At 46.3% G+C, this 24,987-nt stretch overlaps 1 protein-coding gene across 1 annotated transcript; it reads left to right on the top strand.

Annotated features, from left to right (window-relative positions):
• Positions 1 to 6,281: 6,281 nt before the first annotated feature.
• Positions 6,282 to 19,980, top strand: PLEKHF1 (pleckstrin homology and FYVE domain containing 1). Its single transcript, XM_044270112.1, has 2 exons — positions 6,282 to 6,409; positions 17,974 to 19,980. Exon 2 carries the CDS (start codon positions 17,988 to 17,990, stop codon positions 18,771 to 18,773), a length of 786 nt encoding a protein of 261 aa, XP_044126047.1. The 5' UTR covers positions 6,282 to 6,409; positions 17,974 to 17,987; the 3' UTR covers positions 18,774 to 19,980.
• Positions 19,981 to 24,987: the final 5,007 nt, after the last annotated feature.

Genomic DNA, 24,987 nt, shown 5'->3' with positions numbered 1-24,987 from the left:
CGAATATAGTGCTATATATTCGTAAAAACGAATATTCGTTTTTTGTTTTTTCCCCCCCCCCCACAAAATTACAGTACACATATAATTGATTGTTTCCCAAAGGTCCAACAGCTCAGATCTTACTCACATTGCCTAGAAAGTGATTGAGGCGCGAATCTTCGTAAGGCGATGTTATTAGCGCACATGCGAATATCGGCACGTCCCAGAACAGAGGCAAAGGGCTTTGCATTCATACATTAGTGAATTGAGTTGCGAATCTTCGTAAGGCGATGTTATTAGCGCACATGCGAATATCGGCACGTCCCAGAACAGAGGCAAAGGGCTTTGCATTCATACATTAGTGAATTGAGTTGCGAATCTTCGTAAGGCGATTTTATTAGCGCACATGCGAATATCTACACTTGTCCCAGAACAGAGGCAAAGGGCTTTGCATTCATACATTAGTGATTGAATTGAGCTGCGAATCTTCGTAAGGCGATTTTATTAACGCAAATGCAAATATCTACACTTGTCCCCAGAACAGAGAGGCAAAGGCCTGTGCATTCATATAGTATAGCACCATATTCGCGAATACGTAGAACTTCGTAAAATTCGATTTACGAATATTCGTATTTTTTATTTTACTTTCCACCTTACAGATTACATTGATCTGTACTCTGTCAACTACTGTCATCACCCCCCACTGTATCTCGATTGATTCCCAAAAGTCTCACATTCCCTAGAAAGTGATTGAGGTGCGAATCTTCGTAAGGCGATTTTATTAGCGCACATGCGAATATCTACACTTGTCCCAGAACAGAGGCAAAGGGCATTGCATTCATACATTAGTGATTGAATTGAGTTGCGAATCTTCGTAAGGCGATTTCATTAGCGCACATGTGAATTTTGCATAGCATATGTATTATGCGATAATTCGAATTATCGCATATGCGAAATAATAACGAATTTGAATAATCGCGAATATTTTACGAATATTCTTTCGAATATTCACAAAATTTCGCGAATTCGAATATGGGACATGCCGCTCAACACTAGTGCTGGGCCTAAATTTATGACAATGGACTGTTGCAGTGGTGGGTGACGTGAAGCCTGATTCTCTGCTATGACATGCAGACTGATTCTCTGCTGACATGAAGCCAGATTGTCTGTTACGGGACCTCTCTCCTCTGCCTGGGTGCTGGGCCTAAATATATGCCAATGGACTGTTGCAGTGGTGGCTGACGTGAAGCCTCATTCTCTGCTATGACATGCAGACTAATTCTCTGCTGACATGAAGCCAGATTGTCTGTTACGGGACCTCTCTCCTCTGCCTGGGTGCTGGGCCTAAATATCTGAGAATGGACTGTTCCAGTGGTGGGTGACGGGAAGCCAGATTCTCTGCTATGGAACCTCTCTCCAATTGATTTTGGTTAATTTTTATTTATTTAATTTTTATTTTAATTCATTTCCCTATCCACATTTGTTTGCAGGGGATTTACCTACATGTTGCTGCCTTTTGCAGCCCTCTAGCTCTTTCCTGGGCTGTTTTACAGCCTTTTTAGTGCCGAAAAGTTCGGGTCCCCATTGACTTCAATGGGGTTCGGGTTCGGGACGAAGTTCGGATCGGGTTCGGATCCCGAACCCGAACATTTCCGGGATGTTCGGCCGAACTTCTCGAACCCGAACATCCAGGTGTTCGCTCAACTCTATTCATTACACACCAACTGAAGTAGTTCAAGCCTTTTATTGTTTTAATATTGATGATTTTGGCATACAGCTCATGAAAACCCAAAATTCCTATCTACAAAAATTAGCATCTCATGAAAAGGTTCTCTAAACGAGCTATTAACCTAATCATCTGAATCAACTAATTAACTCTAAACACCTGCAAAAGATTCCTGAGGCTTTTAAAAACTCCCAGCCTGGTTCATTACTCAAAACCGCAATCATGGGTAAGACTGCCGACCTGACTGCTGTCCAGAAGGCCATCATTGACACCCTCAAGCAAGAGGGTAAGACACAGAAAGAAATTTCTGAACGAATAGGCTGTTCCCAGAGTGCTGTATCAAGGCACCTCAGTGGGAAGTCTGTGGGAAGGAAAAAGTGTGGCAGAAAACGCTGCACAACGAGAAGAGGTGACCGGACCCTGAGGAAGATTGTGGAGAAGGACCGATTCCAGACCGTGGGGGACCTGCGGAAGCAGTGGACTGAGTCTGGAGTAGAAACATCCAGAGCCACCGTGTACAGGCGTGTGCAGGAAATGGGCTACAGGTGCCGCATTCCCCAGGTCAAGCCACTTTTGAACCAGAAACAGCGGCAGAAGTGCCTGACCTGGGCTACAGAGAAGCAGCACTGGACTGTTGCATGTCATTCGGAAATCAAGGTGCCAGAGTCTGGAGGAAGACTGGGGAGAGGGAAATGCCAAAATGCCTGAAGTCCAGTGTCAAGTACCCACAGTCAGTGATGGTCTGGGGTGCCATGTCAGCTGCTGGTGTTGGTCCACTGTGTTTTATCAAGGGCAGGGTCAATGCAGCCGCTATCAGGAGATTTTGGAGCACTTCATGCTTCCATCTGCTGAAAAGCTTTATGGAGATGAAGATTTCATTTTTCAGCACGACCTGGCACCTGCTCACAGCGCCAACACCACTGGTAACTGGTTTACTGACCATGGTATTACTGTGCTCAATTGGCCTGCCAACTCTCCTGACCTGAACCCCATAGAGAATCTGTGGGATATTGGGAAGAGAAAGTTGAGAGACGCAAGACCCAACACTCTGGATGAGCTTAAGGCCGCTATCGAAGCATCCTGGGCCTCCATAACACCTCAGCAGTGCCACAGGCTGATTGCCTCCATGCCACGCCGCATTGAAGCCTCCTGGGCCTCCATAACACCTCAGCAGTGCCACAGGCTGATTGCCTCCATGCCACGCCGCATTGAAGCAGTCATTCCTGCAAAAGGATTCCCGACCAAGTATTGAGTGCAGAACTGAACATAATTATTTGAAGGTTGACTTTTTTTGTATTAAAAACACTTTTCTTTTATTGGTCGGATGAAATATGCTAATTTTTTTAGATAGGAAATTTGGGTTTTCATGAGCTGTATGCCAAAATCATCAATATTAAAACAATAAAAGGCTTGAACTACTTCAGTTGGTGTGTAATGAATCTAAAATATATGAAAGTCTAATGTTTATCAGTACATTACAGAAAATAATGAACTTTATCACAATATGCTAATTTTTTTAGAAGGACCTGTATAGTACGTTCTCTGCTATCAGCCAGGGGGTTCTCTCACTTCAGCAAACGTTAATACCAGGCCCTTACTAATGTATTGGGATTGTCCATATTGCTTCCTTTGCTGTCTTGATTCATTTTTCCGTGCTTGTTTCCATGGTCACGACCACCCCTCAATCCAGCAGTGGTGGTCATACTTGCACACTAAGAAAAAGCACCGACCTATGCAAGCACGACCACCGCTGCTATATCACAGAGCGGTCGTAATAACCCCTGGATACAAGCCGTGTACAACGTGATGGAAAAATGAAGGAGGCAATATGGACAATCACAATACATTAGTAAGGGCCTTGTATTAACTTTCTCCACATGATAAATGACATCTGATAAAGTGAGAGAACCCCTTTAATGAGGTTAGAAAAACATGGCTGCTTCCTTCCAGATATAGAGCCCCCACCTGTCCACAGGTTGTGTTTGGTATTGCAGCTTAGGCTCATTTAAGTCAATGGAGCTGTGATAGCATAGACAGGTATCTGGAAGAAAGCAGCCATGTTTTTCCTATCCTGTGCAGCCCCTTTAAGACAGATTTGAACAGTGATAATATGGATTTTAACCTGAATATTCGGCCTGTATTACACCGACAGATTATCTGACCAATTTCTGTCCAATCAGACCAATAGTCGGTGTAATTGGCCATCTGACCAATGATTGGTCAGAAAATGTGTCAGATAATCTGTTGGTGTAATACCCGGACCCCTGCAAACTGCACAACCTGCTGGTCGTCTACATATGACAGCATGTCTTCTGCCACGGTCACCGCTTTGTCACATGTCCCCAGGGAACCTTCACAGACATTTACACGTTTAAAGTGTGCAGGATGCACCGAAAGCTGGGGGGGCTATGAAATTGGTTACTGGCCCTTTAAAAGACTGGACTCACCACTGACTATATCTGATGCACAATTATAGCTTCCCAGTCCTTGCTGATACCGCAGTTAGTTTACTGGACATCTAAAGGTGGGTTCAGACGGGACGATAGTGCCTTCCCGACAGTCGGCTGTGTGGAGGAGACCTGTTTACATGCAGCGATCTCCTTCACTGCACGAGGACGGAGGATTTCTATAGCGACCCCTCGTCCACATACAGATTCATGGTTTCTGAGCAGCAGATCGCTGTTTAGACCACAATGTCCTTGACTTTAAGAGTCGTGTTGATTGCGAATTTTCGTAATGCAGATTTTTTCATTGCCGATTTCCGCAATCAAGAAGAAAATGACTGGAGATAACGAATTCTCAAATTCGCAAAATAAATGGCAAATATTTGCGAAATATCATGAATTTGAATATTGCCCCTGCCGCTCATCACTAGCGCCTACACAAGCGACAGGATCACCTAATGGGCGATCGGCGGGAATGGTCGTTGCCGATTATTGGCTTGTAAGACTGGAGCAGCGGAGTGTCACATGTTTATGGCTCCTTTCAATGCACACGTTTGTCCTTTGTTTTGTCTTCAGCTTGTTATATTTACAAATATTGGAAACATTTCTTGATACATTGGATTAAAGGAAAAGTAACATTGTATCACAGTGTAGATAAGGGGGGGGGGGGGCACAAGGCCGGGCAGAGTCGGTCGGAGACATTCATTTCTCCCCCGGCCTCTCCGTGCCGTGACATAGTAACCCCTTTCTAATTGTACGCTAATGAGATGCCAAGAAGGAGCCCGAGTGCAATAATGAAGTGCAAAGGGCAGCCATCTTGATAGGAAAGTATAAATGATCAGTGACCTGAATGAGGTCAAGGGAAACTGTTGGGAAACTACAACTCTCAGCATGCACACTTGCTCAGCTGAGAGGGGCATGGTGAGGTGTGGTGCCTCGTGCCTCGCTGCTCCGTAGTGCGACCTCTTGAGGAAGCCACCATCTCTCCCACTCTGGATGACACTTTCTTCCTCCGTATCACATCACATCCTCCTTGGTGACCGATGACTTCACTTAGACCCTTCTTGTAACCTGAGGATTTATGTCAGGGGTTAAAGGGCAATTCCTGCCACTTGTGATGCGGACATCGTTGACATCAAGGTTTATGGCAAAGAGATTTCATGACATTTATATGATTCCCATCATGTCTCAGGCTGTAGCTCAGATTCCGCTCCTCTGGGGGGGGGGGGTTTGTCGAAGTGCCGGAAATGCATCCGTATGTCTTCCGTTCCGTTTTTTGCTGAACCGTCCATTGAAAATGTTATGCCCAGCCCAATTTTATCTATGTAATTACTGTATACTGCATATGCCATACGGAAAAACGGAACAGAAACGGAAACACAACGGAAACAAAAAACGGAACAACGTATCCGTGAAAAACGGACCGCAAAACACTGAAAAAGCCATACGGTGGTGTGCTATAGGCCTTAGGCTACTTTCACACTTGCGGCAGAGTGATCCGGCAATCTGCATGCAAACGGACAGCATTTGTAGACGGATCCGGATGCGTATCCGTCTCACAAATGCGTTGCAAGAACGGATCTGTTTGTCATACGGACAAACGGATCTGTTTCTATTTTTTTTCACATTTGCATGCGCAGACCGGAAGGACGGATCCGGCATTGCGGTATTTTTAATGCCGGATCCGGCACTAATACATTTCAATGTAAATTAATGCCGGATCGGGCATTCCGGCAAGTGTCCCGGAATTTTGGACGGAGATAAAACCGTAGCATGCTGCGGTATTATCTCCGTCCTGAAAAGTCAAAAAGACTGAACTGAAGACGTCCTGATGCCTCCTGAACGGATCGCTCTCCATTCAGAATGCATTCGGATATGCCTGATCAGTTCTTTTCTGGATTTAAGCCCCGAGGACGGAACTCGGTGCCGGAAAAGAATACCGCGAGTGTGAAAGTACTTGTTAGTTAAGGAATTGCCCGATGTAGATGAACGTCATCTGAACACAAGACTGAGGCTGGAACGTGACGCCCAGAAGACAAGGGTCAGGACTACATGTGGGTGTTCAGCACTGGTGCTGCTGACTGTGGGCGGGCTGCAAGAATGGGGCGGCTTTAACTGGGAGGGGGGGGGGGTGGCCATGCCCACTGCTGTAAAGAGAGAGGACATATAAACTTCTTGTAAAAACTCACAGCCACTGATGTGTGCAGATGGTGGTGACTGGTCCCAGTATAGCCGCTTCCAGTACAGCGCTCCGCTAACAGTAAGTGGAATTTGTTTCACTAAAACTTTCTTAAAGTTCTGCAGGAAGTGTCTGGATGCATAACTTACATAGTTTTCATGTCCAGACACGCTGGGAGTTGTAGTCTCACAACAGCTGGGGAGCTGCGGGTTGTGGTATACAAAGGAATCCATTACCCTGATGTAGAAATGCATGTGTTTGTGTAATCGCAGCCACACTGGGGGTCATTTACTAAGATTGCTGTGCCGGTTTTCAGGGTAAAAAGGTCACAATTATTATTTTTTTATATATATATATATTTTGTTGCATGGGCGTTTTTACACTTTCTTTGCCACCGGGAATTTTCTTATTAAATTTGGAATGTGGATCGCAGCGAAATCCAGAAACCGCCTGTAAATGGTTGAAAAATACCTCGTTGTTTGTAATAATGTGGACGCAAACAATCTAGCGTCCAAATAAGTAATTTTTTTACATTAGAAGTTATCCTTCCCCCATGCTTTACACTGCGGCTGCTGTGTAGAAGTAGATTGAATGATTATAAATAAAATTAAAAGAAAAAGAAAAACTCTGGGAAAAATGCAAGAATAAAAACTTATATTCACACATTCAGGTTTTGATCCTGTTTTCGGATGCGTTTTTTAAAGCCAAAACCAGTCGTGGATCATGAAAGGAGAGAATGTATAAAGGGCAGACGGGACGTCCCCTCTGTTATAAAGCCACTCCGGGTTTTGGCTTAAAAAAACGGCATTTAGAAAACCTGCACAAAACGTGCACGTGTGAATAAGCCTTTAGAGAAGGAGGCGAGACAGCAGGTTTTAAAGGGATTGTCCGGGGGTAAAGGGGAGGCATTTAGGATCCTCATATTTTGGCCAGAAGGGAGGACCCAAGACGTCTGAGTACATGGACACCCCATTGATTTAAATGAGAAGAGTGTAATACTTGATTTAGCCTGTGGTGGCGCTGCAGGCTAATCAAGAACTTGCTGCTGGAATATCCCACTGATTAAGGCTACGGTACTTACACACTTGCGGCGGAGGATTCCGGCAGGCAGTTCCGTCGCCGGCAATCCGGACGCAAACTGATGCATTTGTCAGACGGATGCGGATCCATCTGACAAATGCATTGCAATACCGGATCCGTCTTTCCGGTTGTCATTATGAAAAACGGATCCGGTATTAATTTTTTTCACAGATTTAAAGGTCTGCGCATGCGCGGACCGGAAGAACGGATCCGTCAATGCGGAAATTTTAATACATTTCAATGGAAATTAATGCCGGATCCAGCATTCCGGCAAGTGTTAAAATTTTTAGCCGGAGAGCAAACTGCAGCATGCTGCGGTATTTTCTCTGGCCAAAAAACGTAAGAGGGACTGAACTGATGCATCCTGAACGGATCGCTCTCCATTCAGAATGCATTAGGATAAAACTGATCAGTTTTTTTCCGGTATTGAGCCCCTAGGACGGAACGCAATACCGGAAGACAAAAACGCTAGTGTGAAAGTAGCCTGAGCTGTTGGCCGCAGCAGGGCCCCCTGTGATCGGATTATTGTTAGGGGATTACCAGGGTGGACCACGCCTTCAAACTTCAGTCCCTGCAGTCGTATCCCGGCATTGAGTGATCCTCTAATGTCACCACATGTTTGACATCCCATAATAGCTGCCAGACTCCGCCGTCGGCAGAGCTCCACCTATAGCTGGCAGCCGATCCGTGCTGGCAGCTGGCCTATGGACTCTTATGCGGCTCTGGCCCTAGGGTATCCCTGCTTCTGGCGAAATGTCGCGCTATGACACCCCCACCCCCCCCCCAGGGACGCTAAGCGCTTTACATTTTTTCGTTCTCCTTTTATGGGAAAAATGTTGTCGTTGCTAAAGATAAACTGGATCCCAAAAGTTCAGCGGAAAGTTCAGAAATTTCGAAAAGGGAGGGATTCTTTCTAAGGAGTTAGAAAGATGTGGATACATAGATAGATCCATACGTGGATACATAGATAGATCCATACGTGGATACATAGATAGATCCATACGTGGATACATAGATAGATCCATACGTGGATACATAGATAGATCCGTACGTGGATACATAGATAGATCCGTACGTGGATACATAGATGGATCCGTACGTGGATACATAGATGGAGCCGTACGTGGATACATAGATGGAGCCGTACGTGGATACATAGATGGAGCCGTACGTGGATACATAGATGGAGCCGTACGTGGATACATAGATAGAGCCGTACGTGGATACATAGATAGAGCCGTACGTGGATACATAGATAGAGCCGTACGTGGATACATAGATAGAGCCGTACGTGGATACATCGACAGAGCCGTACGTGGATACATAAATAGAGCCATACGTGGATACATAAATAGAGCCATACGTGGATACATAGATAGATCCATACGTGGATACATAGATCCATACGTGGATACATAGATCCATACGTGGATACATAGATAGATCCATACGTGGATACATAGATAGATCCATACGTGGATACATAGATAGATCCATACGTGGATACATAGATAGATCCATACGTGGATACATAGATAGATCCATATGTGGATACATAGATAGATCCATACGTGGATACATAGCTCCATACGTGGATACATAGAGCCATACGTGGATACATAGATAGAGCCATACGTGGATACATAGACAGATCCATACGTGGATACATAGATAGATCCATACGTGGATACATAGATAGATCCATACGTGGATACATAGAAAGATAGATCCATACGTGGATACATAGATATGACAAATAAGATATAGACGGATACAGGTAGAACAAGAAACAGCCCTGGATATCCGGAACAGGCTGCCCTTTAATGGCTTTGGCACAGTCCTGCAAAGAAAAACATGGCGGCACTCCAAAAATCTGGTAAAAACAAAGCTAAACCATTCACATGGGAGATTTCAGCATGCCCTGTCTGGGCCCTTCTCTTTGGGGACTGAAACATTGCATGTGATGGTTTTTCTTTGTCTCCTTCCCCCTCCAGTGGGACCCGTGAAGAGATCTATACCTACCTGCTCTATACCTACCTGCTCCCTGCCGCTCCGTTCCAGGTTTGTGGCTCCCAGGCTGTCCTTTCACATGGGCTGGGTCACCTGAGCCGCTGCAGCCAATGATTGAGCAGCACGTGACCCACCACTGAGGCCAGTCATTGGCTTCAGCAGCGCGCGAGACCCAGTCCATGTGGCAGAGGGCAACCGGAGTTCACCAGATCCGGCATTGCTGGATACGGCCATTCACCGCCGACCCCTAGACTGCAGTGGGATCCGGCAGGGATCATCCGCCTTCCAGCATGAGTGCCAGGTTTTGGCCAGACAAAAAAAACGTGTCGAACAGGCAGCTGGGGCTGAGTATAGATCTCGTCACAGGTCCCACCGGAGACAGTGGAGGTTAAGATAAAAAAAAAAAAGTCCTAGACAACCCCTTTAAGTTTTGCTACATACATCAGATAGTTGTAGTATGGGAGGAAACCCATGTAAGAACGGTGAGATATGGACTCCGGGCAGAGGGATTTTGGACCTGTTGCCCCATTATGTTCTGTCTTTTATAAGGTGGAAGGGGTTAATCCGTGGCCTGGAAAGAATTCTATGGAACAAGGGGGGAAATTTGCTGCTGAAAAAAAAAAGTCATTTTCTTGTTTTGTTTAGCGGTCAGGCAGCGTTCCCAGATCCGGGGAGGAATGTCCGCATTATAGGAGGATGTAAGCAGATGGGAGGGGGTTCGCTGATGTGGCAGGTTGTCAGGCCTGTACTGGTGGGAGCGCCGGTCGACCCCTGTCCAGACCTTTAGTACTCCTGACATGGCTGCTTCTTGGTGTGCCCTCTGCGGATAGGATGTCTTACCGGTTGGGTGCCACAATCAGCACCGCACACCCATTATTGCCTGCAGCTGTCAGGGCATGATGGAAGTTGTAGTCTGTCTGCACCCCAATTACACGTTGCAGAAAAACTGTACCTAACATTTGGTGGTAAAAGACCCCAGACTAATATATATGCCCTATATATATTTACAGATTATATCGCCCGCATATTCTACAGGGACCATATACACATGGTCATTGCCCTGGAAGATACATGTAAAGGGCAGGTCCGGCCACATCACTTTTAGGGCTCAGGCACACGACCATTGGGTGTTTGCCGTCCACAAATTGAGGATCCACAAAACACGGATACCGGCCATGTGCATTTGCAGAACAGAACAGCCGGCCCCTAACAGAACAGTCCTATCCTTGTCCGTAATGTGGACAATAATAGTACATGTCCTATTTTTTTGCAGAACGACCATAAGGACATATGGACACAGAATGCAGACAGAGTCACCCCTTTCTCTAGGGCAGCCATCTCTTCCTCCTCTTCCTGCACCCCTTTCTCTAGGGCAGCCATCTCTTCCTCCTCCTGCACCCTTTTCTCTAGGGCAGCCATCTCTTCCTCCTCCTCCTCCTCCTCCTGCACCCCTTTCTCTAGGGCAGCCATCTCTTCCTCCTCTTCCTGCACCCCTTTCTCTAGGGCAGCCATCTCTTCCTACTCCTGCACCCCTTTCTCTAGGGCAGCCATCTCTTCCTCCTCCTCCTGCACCCCTTTCTCTAGGGCAGCCATCTCTTCCTCCTCCTGCACCCCTTTCTCTAGGGCAGCCATCTCTTCCTCCTCTTGCACCCCTTTCTCTAGGGCAGCCATCTCTTCCTCCTCCTCCTGCACCCCTTTCTCTAGGGCAGCCATCTCTTCCTCCTCTTGCACCCCTTTCTCTAGGGCAGCCATCTCTTCCTCCTCCTCCTGCACCCCTTTCTCTAGGGCAGCCATCTCTTCCTCCTCTTGCACCCCTTTCTCTAGGGCAGCCATCTCTTCCTCCTCTTGCACCCCTTTCTCTAGGGCAGCCATCTCTTCCTCCTCCTCCTGCACCCCTTTCTCTAAAGCAGCCATCTCTTCCTCCTCCTGCACCCCTTTCTCTAAAGCAGCCATCTCTTCCTTCTCTTGCACCTCGTTCTCTAGGGCAGCCATCTCTTCCTCCTCCTCCTGCACCTCTTTCTCTAGGGCAGCCATCTCTTCCTCCTCTTGCACCCCTTTCTCTAGGGCAGCCATCTCTTCCTCCTCCTCCTGCACCCCTTTCTCTAAAGCAGCCATCTCTTCCTCCTCCTGCACCCCTTTCTCTAAAGCAGCCATCTCTTCCTTCTCTTGCACCTCGTTCTCTAGGGCAGCCATCTCTTCCTCCTCCTCCTCCTGCACCCCTTTCTCTAGGGCAGCCATCTCTTCCTCCTCTCGCACCCCTTTCTGTAGGGCAGCCATCTCTTCCTCCTCTCGCACCCCTTTCTCTAGGGCAGCCATCTCTTCCTCCTCTCGCACCCCTTTCTCTAGGGCAGCCATCTCTTCCTCCTCTCGCACCCCTTTCTCTAGGGCAGCCATCTCTTCCTCCTCTCGCACCCCTTTCTCTAGGGCAGCCATCTCTTCCTCCTCTTGCACCCCTTTCTCTTGGGAAGCCATCTCTTCCTCCTCCTCCTGCACCCCTTTCACTAGGGCAGCCGTCTCTTCCTCCTCCGGCACCCTTTTCTTTAGGGCAGCCATCGCTTCCTCCTCTTGCACCCCTTTCCCTAGGGCAGCCATCTCTTCCTCCTTTACACCCCTTTCTCTAGGGCAGCCATCTCTTCCTCCTCTCGCACCCCTTCTCTAGGGCAGCCATCTCTTCCTCCTCTCGCACCCCTTTCTCTAGGGCAGCCATCTCTTCCTCCTCTTGCACCCCTTTCTCTAGGGCAGCCATCTCTTCCTCCCTCTGCACCCCTTTCTCTAGGGCAGCCATCTCTTCTTCCTCCTCCTGCACCCCTTTCTCTAGGGCAGCCATCTCCTCCTCCTCTTCCTGCACCCCTTTCTCTAGGGCAGCCATCTCCTCCTCCTCCTGCACCCCTTTCTCTAGGGCAGCCATCTCCTCCTCCTCTTGCACCCCTTTCTCTAGGGCAGCCATCTCTTCCTCCTCCGGCACCCTTTTCTCTAGGGCAGCCATCTCTTCCTCCTCTTGCACCCCTTTCTCTAGGGCAGCCATCTCTTCCTCCTCTTGCACCCCTTTCTCTAGGGCAGCCATCTCTTCCTCCTCTTGCACCCCTTTCTCTAGGGCAGCCATCTCTTCCTCCTCTTGCACCTCTTTCTCTAGGGCAGCCATCTCTTCCTCCTCCTGCACCCCTTTCTCTAGGGCAGCCATCTCTTCCTCCTTCTACACCCCTTTCTCTAGGGCAGCCATCTCTTCCTCCTCCTGCACCCCTTTCTCTAGGGCAGCCATCTCTTCCTCCTCCTGCACCCCTTTCTCTAGGGCAGCCATCTCTTCCTCCTCCTGCACCCCTTTCTCTAGGGCAGCCATCTCTTCCTCCTCCTCCTGCGCCCCTTTCTCTAGGGCAGCCATTTCTTCCTCCCCCTGCACCCCTTTCTCTAGGGCAGCCATTTCTTCCTCCTCCTGCACCCCTTTCTCTAGGGCAGCCGCCTCTTCCTCCTGGAGGTAGATCACAGACATTGCACATTGCCCGCGCCCTTCAGATCATTAGAAAGTCTTGGGTGAGGCTGCTTGTTGATAAACCTGGCAGTAAAAATTATTATTTTTTCCTTTTTTTTTTCCTTGATGGACTTAGATATGACAGCCAGGCAGACAGAATCATAAATGTGAGGTTTGGGTATAGCAGCCATGCAGTATCACACATAATAGGCTTAGATACCCCAGCCAAGCAGACAGTATACCACATCGCACACTTAGATGCACAGCTCATAAGACAGTATTATGCACGAGTGGCTTAGATACGCCAGGCAAGCAGACCATACAACACATAAGCAGTCTGCAAACTGTATCACACATTATATGCTTAAGTACATCAGCCAGTCACACAGGATCACACATGATAAGCTTAGATACACCATTTAAACAGACAGTATAACTCATGAACAGCTTGGATATGCCACTCAAGAAGACAGTATCATTCATGATCAGCTTAGACACGCCAGCCAGCCGACAGTATCATACATGACAGGATTAGATACACCAGCTCAGCAAAAAGTATTGCGCATGATGGTATTAGATACCCTTGCTCAGCAGACTACATAACACACAATAAGTTTAAATCCACCAGACAAGCAGACAGTATCACACATGATAGGATTAGATACTCTAGCCAAGCAGACAGTATCACACATGATAGGATTAGATACTCTAGCCAAGCAGACAGTATCACACATGATAGGATTAGATACTCTAGCCAAGCAGACAGTATCACACATGATAGGATTAGATACTCTAGCCAAGCAGACCATATAGACTCCAGCTGTTTACAGAAGCCATTGCTGGATCCATCATCATCACCGATACAAGCTGGCGGACATCAGGGTTCCTAACGGGCGTTCTAATAGAATGTTCTATGGAGGCCCCGGACGTGGGTGCTGGAACCATGTAATATACTGTAGGTAAATTCTATTACTGAAGTGAAACCCCGACCTATAGCCTGATCTGCTGACAGCCCTTATTCATACGTTTCCTCCCCGGCCGTCTCTAGCTCTGGGGTAAACCACCTTCTGAGCTTCAGTCAGGCACACGTATCCGACTTCCTTACTCCAACCCTCAAGAACGACTTGTGGCTTTCTGTGACTCTTCTGCATGAGACGCCATGTACGGAGACATTTAACTCTTTCCAGGTCAAAAACTAAAGTCCCAATGTAATACAATAAATCGCAGCGAGGATCGGCCTGCTCCGTTCCTGGTTGAGCTACTGCCCTCTGTTATCAGCCATTTCAGCCTGGGGAGAAGTTGACTGCAGTGCTTTTGTCCTGAATCCTCCCTGACCCCATATCTACTACTTCAGAACCTCCAGCAGCATTTCTTTCCCTAGCAGACTGATATCTGCAGCTCGTCCCCTGTAGCATTCATTGCAGGAGAACTCCCCCCTCCCCTAGAAGGAGCTGCTGATGCTGCCAGGCCACGCGCTATACGTCTCCTGTATAGATAGTTGTACTGTTTTGCTCAGACGGAAACTATTTCACCACCTTACCACAATCTTACATAATGAGATCACTATTTGCCATTATTAATATTTTTGGATTCATTGTATCCTAGGAAGTATCCGTGTATGTAGGCAATGGTGTCCAAAGTGACCCAAAGCTTAAATGCCACCTTCTCCTATTCTGGTGCTGGGTCATGCATCGCACCCCTCTTTACCCAGACATGTCCTTCCCATCCTATAGAGGGCAGTGTGACCCTCTGGCCCCATGAGCTACCTCCATATAGCATTCAACCCAAAGGAGGACTGTGCTTGTCCTATCTTCACCATGGAACCTCTTAGAGGATTTCTCCTTCCTCATTCATATTCATTCCGGTTCAGTGGATGACCATGTAACATCCACAGGTGTATGGTTGGCTGGGTCACAAACCAATTGGCAAAGTAATGGATGGGTGCCGCCTACCAGAAAGAACTGTAGCTGCTGCCAACAGGTTCTGCTTCTCCTTGTGGAGAGCTGGTGTAGGACGTCTTACAGGCAATGCTCCCTGGGAAAAGATATGCAAATTAGCTCTCCTCCAGGAGAAAGAACACTGTCCCTCTAGTGCCACCTATAGGTAGCTACCCTGTGAGTCAAAGGGCTTGTCCAGGATTTTTTGCAATTTACAAAGCAGGAGGCTTTTTATTATTTATTTTATACCGTCCCCTTCTGACAATGTTTAAAAAATGTTGGAAAAACTCTTTAAAGGGGTCTCCTGGGGATTCTTCTTTAAATGGACCAAAGAGAGTTGAAAATAAAAAGTAAACCAAAAGAAGAGTAGTTGTGACTGGACCACCATGGTAGGGATTATAAAAATAGTACTTAAATTTTTTTTTTATATATACTTAAAATATTATTTTATAATAAATATATTCACAAATACCTTTTTAATTAGTTACAGACGTGGACAAAATTGTTGGTACCCTTTGGTCAATGAAAGAAAAAGTCACAATGGTCACAGAAATAACTTTAATCTGACAAAAGTAATAATAAATTAAAATTCTATAAATGTTAACCAATGAAAGTCAGACATTGTTTTTCAACCATGCTTCAACAGAATTATGTAAAAAAATAAACTCATGAAACAGGCATGGACAAAAATGATGGTACCCCTAACTTAATATTTTGTTGCGCAACCTTTTGAGGCAATCACTGCAATCAAACGCTTCCTGTAACTGTCAATGAGACATCTGCACCTCTCAGCAGGTATTTTGGCCCACTCCTCATGAGCAAACTGCTCCAGTTGTGTCCGGTTTGAAGGGTGCCTTTTCCAGACTGCATGTTTCAGCTCCTTCCAAAGATGCTCAATAGGATTGAGGTCAGGGCTCATAGAAGGCCACTTTAGAATAGTCCAATTTTTTCCTCTTAGCCATTCTTGGGTGTTTTTAGCGGTGTGTTTTGGGTCATTGTCCTGTTGCAAGACCCATGACCTGCGACTGAGACCAAGCTTTCTGACACTGGCTAGTACATTTCTCTCTAGAATTCCTTGATAGTCTTGAGATTTCATTGTACCCTGCACAGATTCAAGACACCCTGTGCCAGACGCAGCAAAGCAGCCCCAGAACATAACAGAGCCTCCTCCATGTTTCACAGTAGGGACAGTGTTCTTTTCTTGATATGCTTCATTTTTTCGTCTGTGAACATACAGCTGATGTGCCTTGGCAAAAACTTCGATTTTTGTCTCATCTGTCCACAGGACATTCTCCCAGAAGCTTTGTGGCTTGTCAACATGTAGTTTGGCATATTCCAGTCTTGCTTTTTTATGATTCGTTTTCAACAATGGTGTCCTCCTTGGTCGTCTCCCATGTAGTCCACTTTGGCTCAAACAACGACGGATGGTGCGATCTGACACTGATGTTCCTTGAGCATGAAGTTCACCTTGAATCTCTTTAGAAGTCTTTCTAGGCTCTTTTGTTACCATTCGGATTATCCGTCTCTTAGATTTGTCATCAATTTTCCTCCTGCGGCCACGTCCAGGGAGGTTGGCTACAGTCCCATGGATCTTAAACTTATGAATAATATGTGCAACTGTACTCACAGGAACATCTAGTTGCTTGGAGATGGTCTTATAGCCTTTACCTTTAACATGCTTGTCTATAATTTTCTTTCTGATCTCTTGAGACAGCTCTTTCCTTTGCTTCCTCTGGTCCATGTCGAGTGTGGTACACACCATATCACCAAACAACACAGTGATTACCTGGAGCCATATATATAGGCCCAATGGCTGATTACAAGGTTGTAGACACCTGTGATGCTAATTAGTGGACACACCTTGAATTAACATGTCCCTTTGGTCACATTATGTTCTGTGTTTTCTAGGGGTACCATCATTTTTGTCCATGCCTGTTTCATGAGTTTATTTTTTTACATAATTCTGTTGAAGCATGGTTGAAAAACAATGTCTGACTTTCATTGGTTAACATTTATAGAATTTTAATTTATTATTACTTTTGTCAGATTAAAGTTATTTCTGTGACCATTGTGACTTTTTCTTTCATTGACCAAAGGGTACCAACAATTTTGTCCACGTCTGTATAATGGCTTGTTTTTTTTTCTAGGGAGCAATCATTAGGAGAAATAAAATGGCTGCCGCCCTATCAGTACACACAGAACCTGTCCTAGTCACACATGAGGACAAGTTACTTCACCACAATGAGTGCTGCCTCATCCTCCTCTCTGCTTGTCAGGAATCATGATCCTGAATACAGGTGAATCTCTGTGGGAATGGAGAAGATGAGACCTGAGAGGAGGGTGAGGTGTGGATAATGAGCAGCATCTCTTGTATGCAGCCTCCATCACCACAGTCTGTCCTGTCTGTCCTCTCTGTACTTCATGTCTCCTCATGAACTAAATTCCCCAGAGATTCAGCTAAAGTTCTTATCATCTGTATTCAGAATCATAATCCCTGACAAGTAGAGCAGATAGGAGGATGAGGCAGCTCTTTACTTCAGTGTTGTGAAGTAACTTGTCCTCATGTGTGATCAGGACAGGTTTTGTGTGAACTAATGGGACAGCGGCCATTTTGTTTCCCCTGATGATTGCTCCCCAGACAAAACGAGCCATTATAAATAATGAAAGGTATTTGAGAATATACTTATAATAAAGTAATATTTAATTATTTTCATTTTCTTAATTCCTGGAGAACCCATTTAAATAGTCTTGTCCAGGTTTATAAAAACATGGCTGCTTTCTTCTAAAAACAGCACTTCACCTGTCCAAAGGTTGTACATCTAGTATCTAATTCAGTTTTTATTTCACATTCACGTCAGTCGAACTGAGACACAACCACTGGGCAGATGCGCTGTTTTTGGAAGAGAGCAGCCCTGTTTTTCTAATCTTAGATAACCCCTTTAAAACATGTCTATGGATTTCAGCCAAACCACAGACACCCATCTGTAGAAAGCTCCCTGGACGTTGTTGCTCCTCGTCACAGCTGTCTACAGGTTTCTTTTCGAGGAGAGCTAATTTGAAGACTTTCCTAAGAAACTCTAGCTGAGCAGAATATGAAAAGATCATGCAACTTGCTCTATGAACATCTGTTAATCCATTTTTGTACTTTTCAGGTATTGTAGGCAACATGGTGGATCAACTTGCACACACAGAGATCAACAGCCAAAGGATATCGGCGGTGGAAACATGTTTTGGTGCTGCAGGTCAGCCTCTCACTCTTTCCGGAAGAGTCCTTGTAGGGGAAGGGATTTTGACCAAAGAATGTCGGAAGAAACCTAAGCAAAGGGTCTTCTTTCTCTTCAGCGATATCCTCGTCTATGGAACCATCCTCATAAATAAAGTTAAATACAGTTGCCAGCACATCATCCCCTTGGAAGATGTGTCCACCGAGAAACTTCCTGACAGTGGAGACATGAAGAATCGGTGGATGCTGAAGACCTCTAAGAAATCTTTTGTGGTTTCTGCTGCCTCTTACACCGAACGGGAAGAATGGATCAGTCATATCAAGGAATGTTCCAGTAGGCTCTTGGCAAAGACTGGAAGACGACCATCCACTAAACACGCGGCACCTTGGATACCGGACAAAGACACCGAAATCTGCATGAGGTGCACCAAAACAAAATTCACGACTTTGACCCGTAGGCACCATTGTCGCAACTGTGGATTTGTCGTATGTCATGATTGTTCTCAGGCCCGGTTCTTGATCCCATCTTTATCTTCCAAGCCCTTAAGAGTCTGTACCCTGTGTCATCGAAAGCTGATGGCCGACAAAAAACTTGAGGAGGATAAAAAGAGGCGATATGACGAGATCCTAAGGAGGATGCCACAATATGAACCTTCCAGTGATGAAGACAGTGATGAAGACAGGAACAATGACTTCTACTCTTCTTCATGGTCAGCGTTCCATGCCTGATTTTATTTTATTTTTTCATATTTTTTATAAAAAGTTTTTAATGGTCTACAAGACAGGATTAAGAGACATGCATGTGTAACTTCGCAGGGATGGCTTCCCAGAATGAGTTGTGTTGGTGGGCACCTTGGAGACCTCTCAAAGAGTTTCAGGACTTCAAAGACATTGAAGATTTTCACAAACTCTCCTTGATCATGGTGTCAGTTCCACCAGTTTATTGGAGAAACACTACCACACAGGGCAGATCTCTGTGCACTGGTGTTTTATGTCTGGTGGCCAAACTCAGGGAGGCTTGAGGAGAACTTGCGTCAAAGACTTGGCTAGCCATTGTGTTCCAAAAACGTATCTTTCTAATAGAAATGATCCAATAAATGTTTCATCTGGATACAATTGGGTCAAAATAACCAAAAATTCAAAGCTGTGGACCTGAGGTGTATGGGGCTCAAAAAGCAATTGGTGCAGTCAACCACTGTTTCTGCCCAAAGCAACAAATTCTCTTTAGACATTGCCAGTAGCCACTATTATATTGGTTTGTAGACCCTATGGTGGCATATACTGGCAGTCTAACCAGTCAACACTTGGAAAATATCCCATAGACTTCGATGACACTAAAATAGATTCTCTTAGGGTATGTTCACACACATGGAATCTGAGGCTGACTCCAAGAGAAAATAAAAATCCACTGTGTGAACATACCCTTAACAAAACGCCATAAACTTGTAACATGGTAATCAGTGGACTCTATAGAAGTTACTCAGTGATAATTCTGCAGTACTAGTACCATAAACCAAGTCTATATCTAGATACAAATATAGGAGATGGGCCATACCACTCACCCATTCAAGAGGTAGCCCTGAGGTCTAGCTAGATGCGGCCCATGTATCCCAGATGGGTGGGGGGTGGGGTATGGAGTGAACCAGCCTAGGAGGCCATTTTGCATTCTTCCCCTTATGTCAGACAGAACCTGAAGCTCCTGGTACCTGATGAAAAATAGATGGCAGCGACCCCCAACTGTCACTTGTCATTTATAGTACTAATCTCCTACATGGGACAGAGGTTCTGGGGCCAGTGGGGTGAGTGCACCCCCTGTAGCTATGACCCTGCTGGTAACTTCTCAGCTCTTTATTAGATACATTGACGACATTTGCCGTGTTTGTGACATTTTGTAGCGTCTAGCTTAAGGCCTCATGCACACAACCGTATGTATTTTTCGGTCCGCAAAAAATACAGATCACGTCCGTGTGCATTCCGGAACGGAACAGCTAGCCCCTTATAGAACAGTACTATCCTTGTCCGTAATGCGGGCAATAATAGGACATGTTCTATTTTTTTTGCAGAACGGAAATACGGACATACGGAAGCGGAATGTACACGGCGTAACTTCAGTTTTTTTTGCAGAACGGACATACGGAAACAGAATGCACACGGAGTAACTTGAGGTTTTTTTGCGGACCGATTGAAATTAATGGTTCCATATACAGTCCGCAAAAAAACGGACACGGAAAGAATATAAAGAATATACGCTTGTGTGCATGAGGCCTAAAGCTGGTGGATGATGCTTGTAACACTAAGGACTGTAATGTAATATAGTATAATATACTCTGATGTGTCATACAATAAATGCTCCGTGGAGTGACTCACTGATTACATAGAACGGCTCATTTTTATAAATCAGAACTTCTTAAACTTTTTAGGTTGGACCTAACCAGCTAAACCATGGTGACCTAGGCCGTGCAAGAAGAGGGGGCACGTGGTATACCCTCATCAGTACTACAAGCCAGTATGGCCACCCTGGTCACCTTCTGCACACTTCTGCTTCTTCCTCCTGGCTCTATCCTGGAGGAAGTCACCCATAGTAGATCAGTGGCGTCTTATTTTTATCTGTCATCCCTTTTGCACCTAATTTTGAAGGAGGAGGGTAGGGCTGCATGTGATGGGGGCACTGTGTGTGTGTGTGCACATGGAGCAGGGGCCCTCTGCAGCACAGAGTATTTCAGCATAGGAGTCTGCTGATCTTGTGCACGATGGCAATATGTCCTCATATGTGATGTTAGTAGGGACAGGGATTTCTACGATGGTGGAGGTCACAGACCGAGAGTACATGGAGCAAGGGCAGAGTCCCCCTGCAGCACAGAGTATTTCAGCATAGGAGTCTGCTGATCTTGTGCACGATGGCAATATGTCCTCATATGTGATGTTAGTAGGGACAGGGATTTCTACGATGGTGGAGGTCACAGACCGAGAGTATATGGAGCAGGGCAGAGTCCCCCTGCAGCACAGAGTATTTCAGCATAGGAGTCTGCTGATCTTGTGCACGATGGCAATATGTCCTCATATGTGATGTTAGTAGGGACAGGGATTTCTACGATGGTGGAGGTCACAGACCGAGAGTATATGGAGCAGGGCAGAGTCCCCCTGCAGCACAGAGTATTTCAGCTTAGGAGTCTGCTGATCTTGTCTAGGGTATCCGTCCAATCATGTGATGATGTTAGTGAGGACGGGGCTAACTTGGACAAGCTCACGTTCAGACTGGACAGAATGCTGGGCCGCAGCCAGCCATTGTTAGACTCCAGCGCACTTTCTCTTTGCATTCTCTTTTCTAGTTCCCAATGTTTTGGGGTCTTCCCAAATTTATAAAAATAAATTAATAAAGGAAAAAATAAAAATAAAAAAACAAGTAAACAGTGTTGGCTATCTCCTCCTCCTCCACCACCGCTGCCACGTCCACCGCCTCCTAGTTCAAGATCATTATTTTTTTTCTATTCTATATTATTTTAAGTCATTTCCCTATTCACATTTGTTTTCGGGGCAACTCTCCTGCTCTTGCCCCCATTTTGCTATCTTTTGCAGCCCTCACTATGACTATTTTACAACCATTTTAGTGCCCCAAAGTTCGGGTCCCCATTGACGTCAATGGGGTTTGGGTTCGAGATAGGGTCAAGTTCAGGTCCAGAACCCTACCTTTTACCCAAAGTTCGGCCGAACCCGAACATCCACGGGTCCGCTCAACCCTAGTCATGATGTGAGCAGAGGAATGGAGGCAAGTGCGAGGAGGGTCCCTCTGTAGCACAGAGTATTTCAGCATAGGAGTCTGCTGAACATGTGTATGGAGTCCTCACATGTGATGATGTTGGTGAGGACAGAGCCCCGTGTGACAAAAGTAGTGCCATGATGAGAGGAGGGGAATGGAGAGAAGTGGAGGAGGCTGAGAGTAGCACAGAGTATTTCAGGAGAGGAGCCTGCTGATCTTGTGAGGGGCAGTGACTTCATGGTGATGTTAGTGAGGACAGGACTCCATGTGACCGCGCAGGGGCATGACTTGATTGGAATGGGAACAAGTGGGAGTCCCTTGGCAGCGCAGAGTATTTCAGGAGAGTAGGAGAAAGTAATATCTCCACTCATGTGATGCTGGGACAATAATCTGCTCATGACCGGTCACCTACATGGTGGACATCTTGGCCCCAGATGTGATAATCCTTCCTCTTTCTAACAGAATAAAAACTAAACATGTGACAAACAAAAAGACGAAAAAGATTTCTTAGCAGATGAATCACCCGCGTGTTAACCCTTCACAAGCTGGAAGTCCTTGTCGACATCTCCGCGTTTACACGTGTCAGGAAGAAGTCGGTCGAAGCACGGCATTGTGGGATATGATATATAAGCGGCAGATAATAGACAGATAGAGAGGGGTAGGGAGAATATGGAGTATCCGACCGTCGGGGCCCGGGGTCGCATTGCACGTTCTTCACTTTCTTCTATTAGGAATCACATTCCCCAGAACTCCACGTAATTCCAACAATCTGTGGGCAGACCTCGCACGGATCACGTGCTCCACCGATTTGTCATTCATGGTTACATTTTGCAACTTCCTGCACTTTTTCGTTTTGTTTCACAATATTTGCAACATTGTCTCTTCTGCCCCTGCAGCTTATACTGTGATATGGCCGAGGGGGTGGAGCGTGACACTGGGATTCGAAGACAGAATCCTCCGCGCTCCACCCTTTTGGTCCCAGCATCAGCGCTGCCCATTGTGTTCCTTTAAACTCCTTAAAGGCATGGTCCACTCTGGACAACCCTTTTTAATACACCGTATTAGACCTTATGGAGGTCACGGAGGCCTGCTGACATCAACTAAGTGGCCACCGGCCACCAAGAGAGGCTTATCACCAGGGTGCCACCAACAGGCTCCACCATTTCTCCACAAATGTCTGCTTTCTTCCATAACAGCACCACCCCTGTCCATGGGCTGTGTCAGGTATTGCAGCTCTGCTCCACTGAACTGCATGAGGCTCAGCTGCAATACCATGCACAACCTGTGGACAGGGGTGGCGCAGTGTTCATGAGAAAGCAGCCACGATTTTTTAGATCCCAGACATCACCATTAATAGCTTAGAAGCAGCTTCTGGACGTGCGTGCAAAGAATTATTTTAAAAGTGATGTCACGTATTCAATCCCCCACGGATCCTTCGGTGGTCCCCGACCAGCGATAACGTGTCATACTTATTGGCATCGGGGCTGATGACACCCCATTCATTTCTATAAGTGTTTTGAGAACAGCCAAGCCAGTGTGCATGCTGGTAGTTGTAGTTGCACAACAGCTGGAGAGCTGGAGGTTGCTGACCCTTGCAGGTGCCTGTGCAATGCACGGAGAACATGGGGCTGGATCCGAGCTAATGCACCGAGGGACCCTATAGGGGCCCCCACCTATTATCTCCATATGCACAGACCTAGTGGAGTGGAAATAACACAGTCCCCCTACTGAAGGAATGTCACGAGACGACTGGACCAGTGGCCGTGGGTGTGAGATATTTGTCTCCGCATTCTCCACACAATAGTTCAGTGTCTTCTGAGATCTCGTCTATTATCCAGATGAATGTAGCAGAGCTGAATTTGTCATTCAGATGCGTATAGCACTATAGCTCTACTTTTGAAGTTGTGCAGCCCCCATAGGAAGGCGTCGAGCCGCACAGTTCTGATGCTCCAGCCACTGCACTGCCATGTCTGCTAAACGGCGCAGCGCGTCGATAAAAGAGAATGGGATCAAAGGAGGTTTGCACAATGGTCTCATGACTTTTCCCATTCACTTGTATTGAATGGCAGCTTAATGGGAACCTGTCAGCATGACAACGCAGTGCAATCTGCAGGCAGAATGTTATAGAGCAGGAAGAGCTGAGCAGGTGGATTGATAGATTTATAGGAAAAGATTCTCGCATTATATTCATTTATGTTCCTGCTCATTCTGGGCTGTGAAGTCCAGGAGGCGGTCCTATCAGTGATTGACAGCTCTCTCTGTATACATAGACATAGAGGGAAAGCTGTCAATCACTGACAGGACGCCTCCTGGACTTCACAGCCCAGAATGAGCAGGAATGTAAATGAATATAATGCGAGAATCTTTTCCCCTACATCTATATAACAATCTACTCGGCCCCTCCTGCTCTATAGACATGCTACAGTTTGCACTGCATTCTCTTGCTGACAGATTCCCTTTAAAGGGCTTTTCACTTTTCCGTCATTTATGATAGTTGGGGGACCCGGCCTCTAGGACCCCTGTAGAGATGTGGACAGGTCCTTTGGATGGCGCAGAAAAAACTTTACTGTACATATACCCATGTCCGTCTCCAGAGAAGGGCAAGGCACACTTTTAAAACATTGTGTGCATAATATTTACAGGCGGCACACATGCTTAATGGTTTCAGTCACTGAGGATGAGGGCATAAACACATACAGTTTATTAAAAGCACTGTCCTTGCAAGTATATAGAGTACATGTCCTAAGGGGAACAACCCTGATCGAGGGGTGACATTACACCCCTCTGGAGGACTCCGTTCAGGGTCTCTCCTGCAGCTTTGTTCCACTGCATCTCCCAGGCTTTGGTGGAGAGTCTGTGTCATCTTCTTAGAGGAGCGGACATGCCATCAGTGCAGCCTGTGTAGCTACACAGGGGCCCTTTAGAAAATGTGCACCCCCCAAAAAAGGACATCAAGGGCCCTTTGGCTCAAAATTACAGATGGATTCTAAACCATCCGATGAAGAATTGACTAAAGTCATGATGAGCCCCTTACTCTTAATAAATGTCAGCAACTCTCAGCAGATCCTTCTACTGTGGGAGGAAGACTCCTTCTCCCGTAAACCCTGCATCTGCCCCTTTAGTCAAAGCAGGCCTCTCTTTACTCACCTGCTGCAGCAGGCCTTTTCCAGCACTCACCCCCAGCGT

The sequence above is a fragment of the Bufo gargarizans genome, chromosome 10 (assembly GCF_014858855.1).
Source record: "Bufo gargarizans isolate SCDJY-AF-19 chromosome 10, ASM1485885v1, whole genome shotgun sequence".
NCBI lineage: Eukaryota > Metazoa > Chordata > Amphibia > Anura > Bufonidae > Bufo > Bufo gargarizans.
The sequence above is the reverse complement of the archived record's forward strand: the minus strand, read 5'-3'. Positions and strand labels throughout refer to the sequence as shown.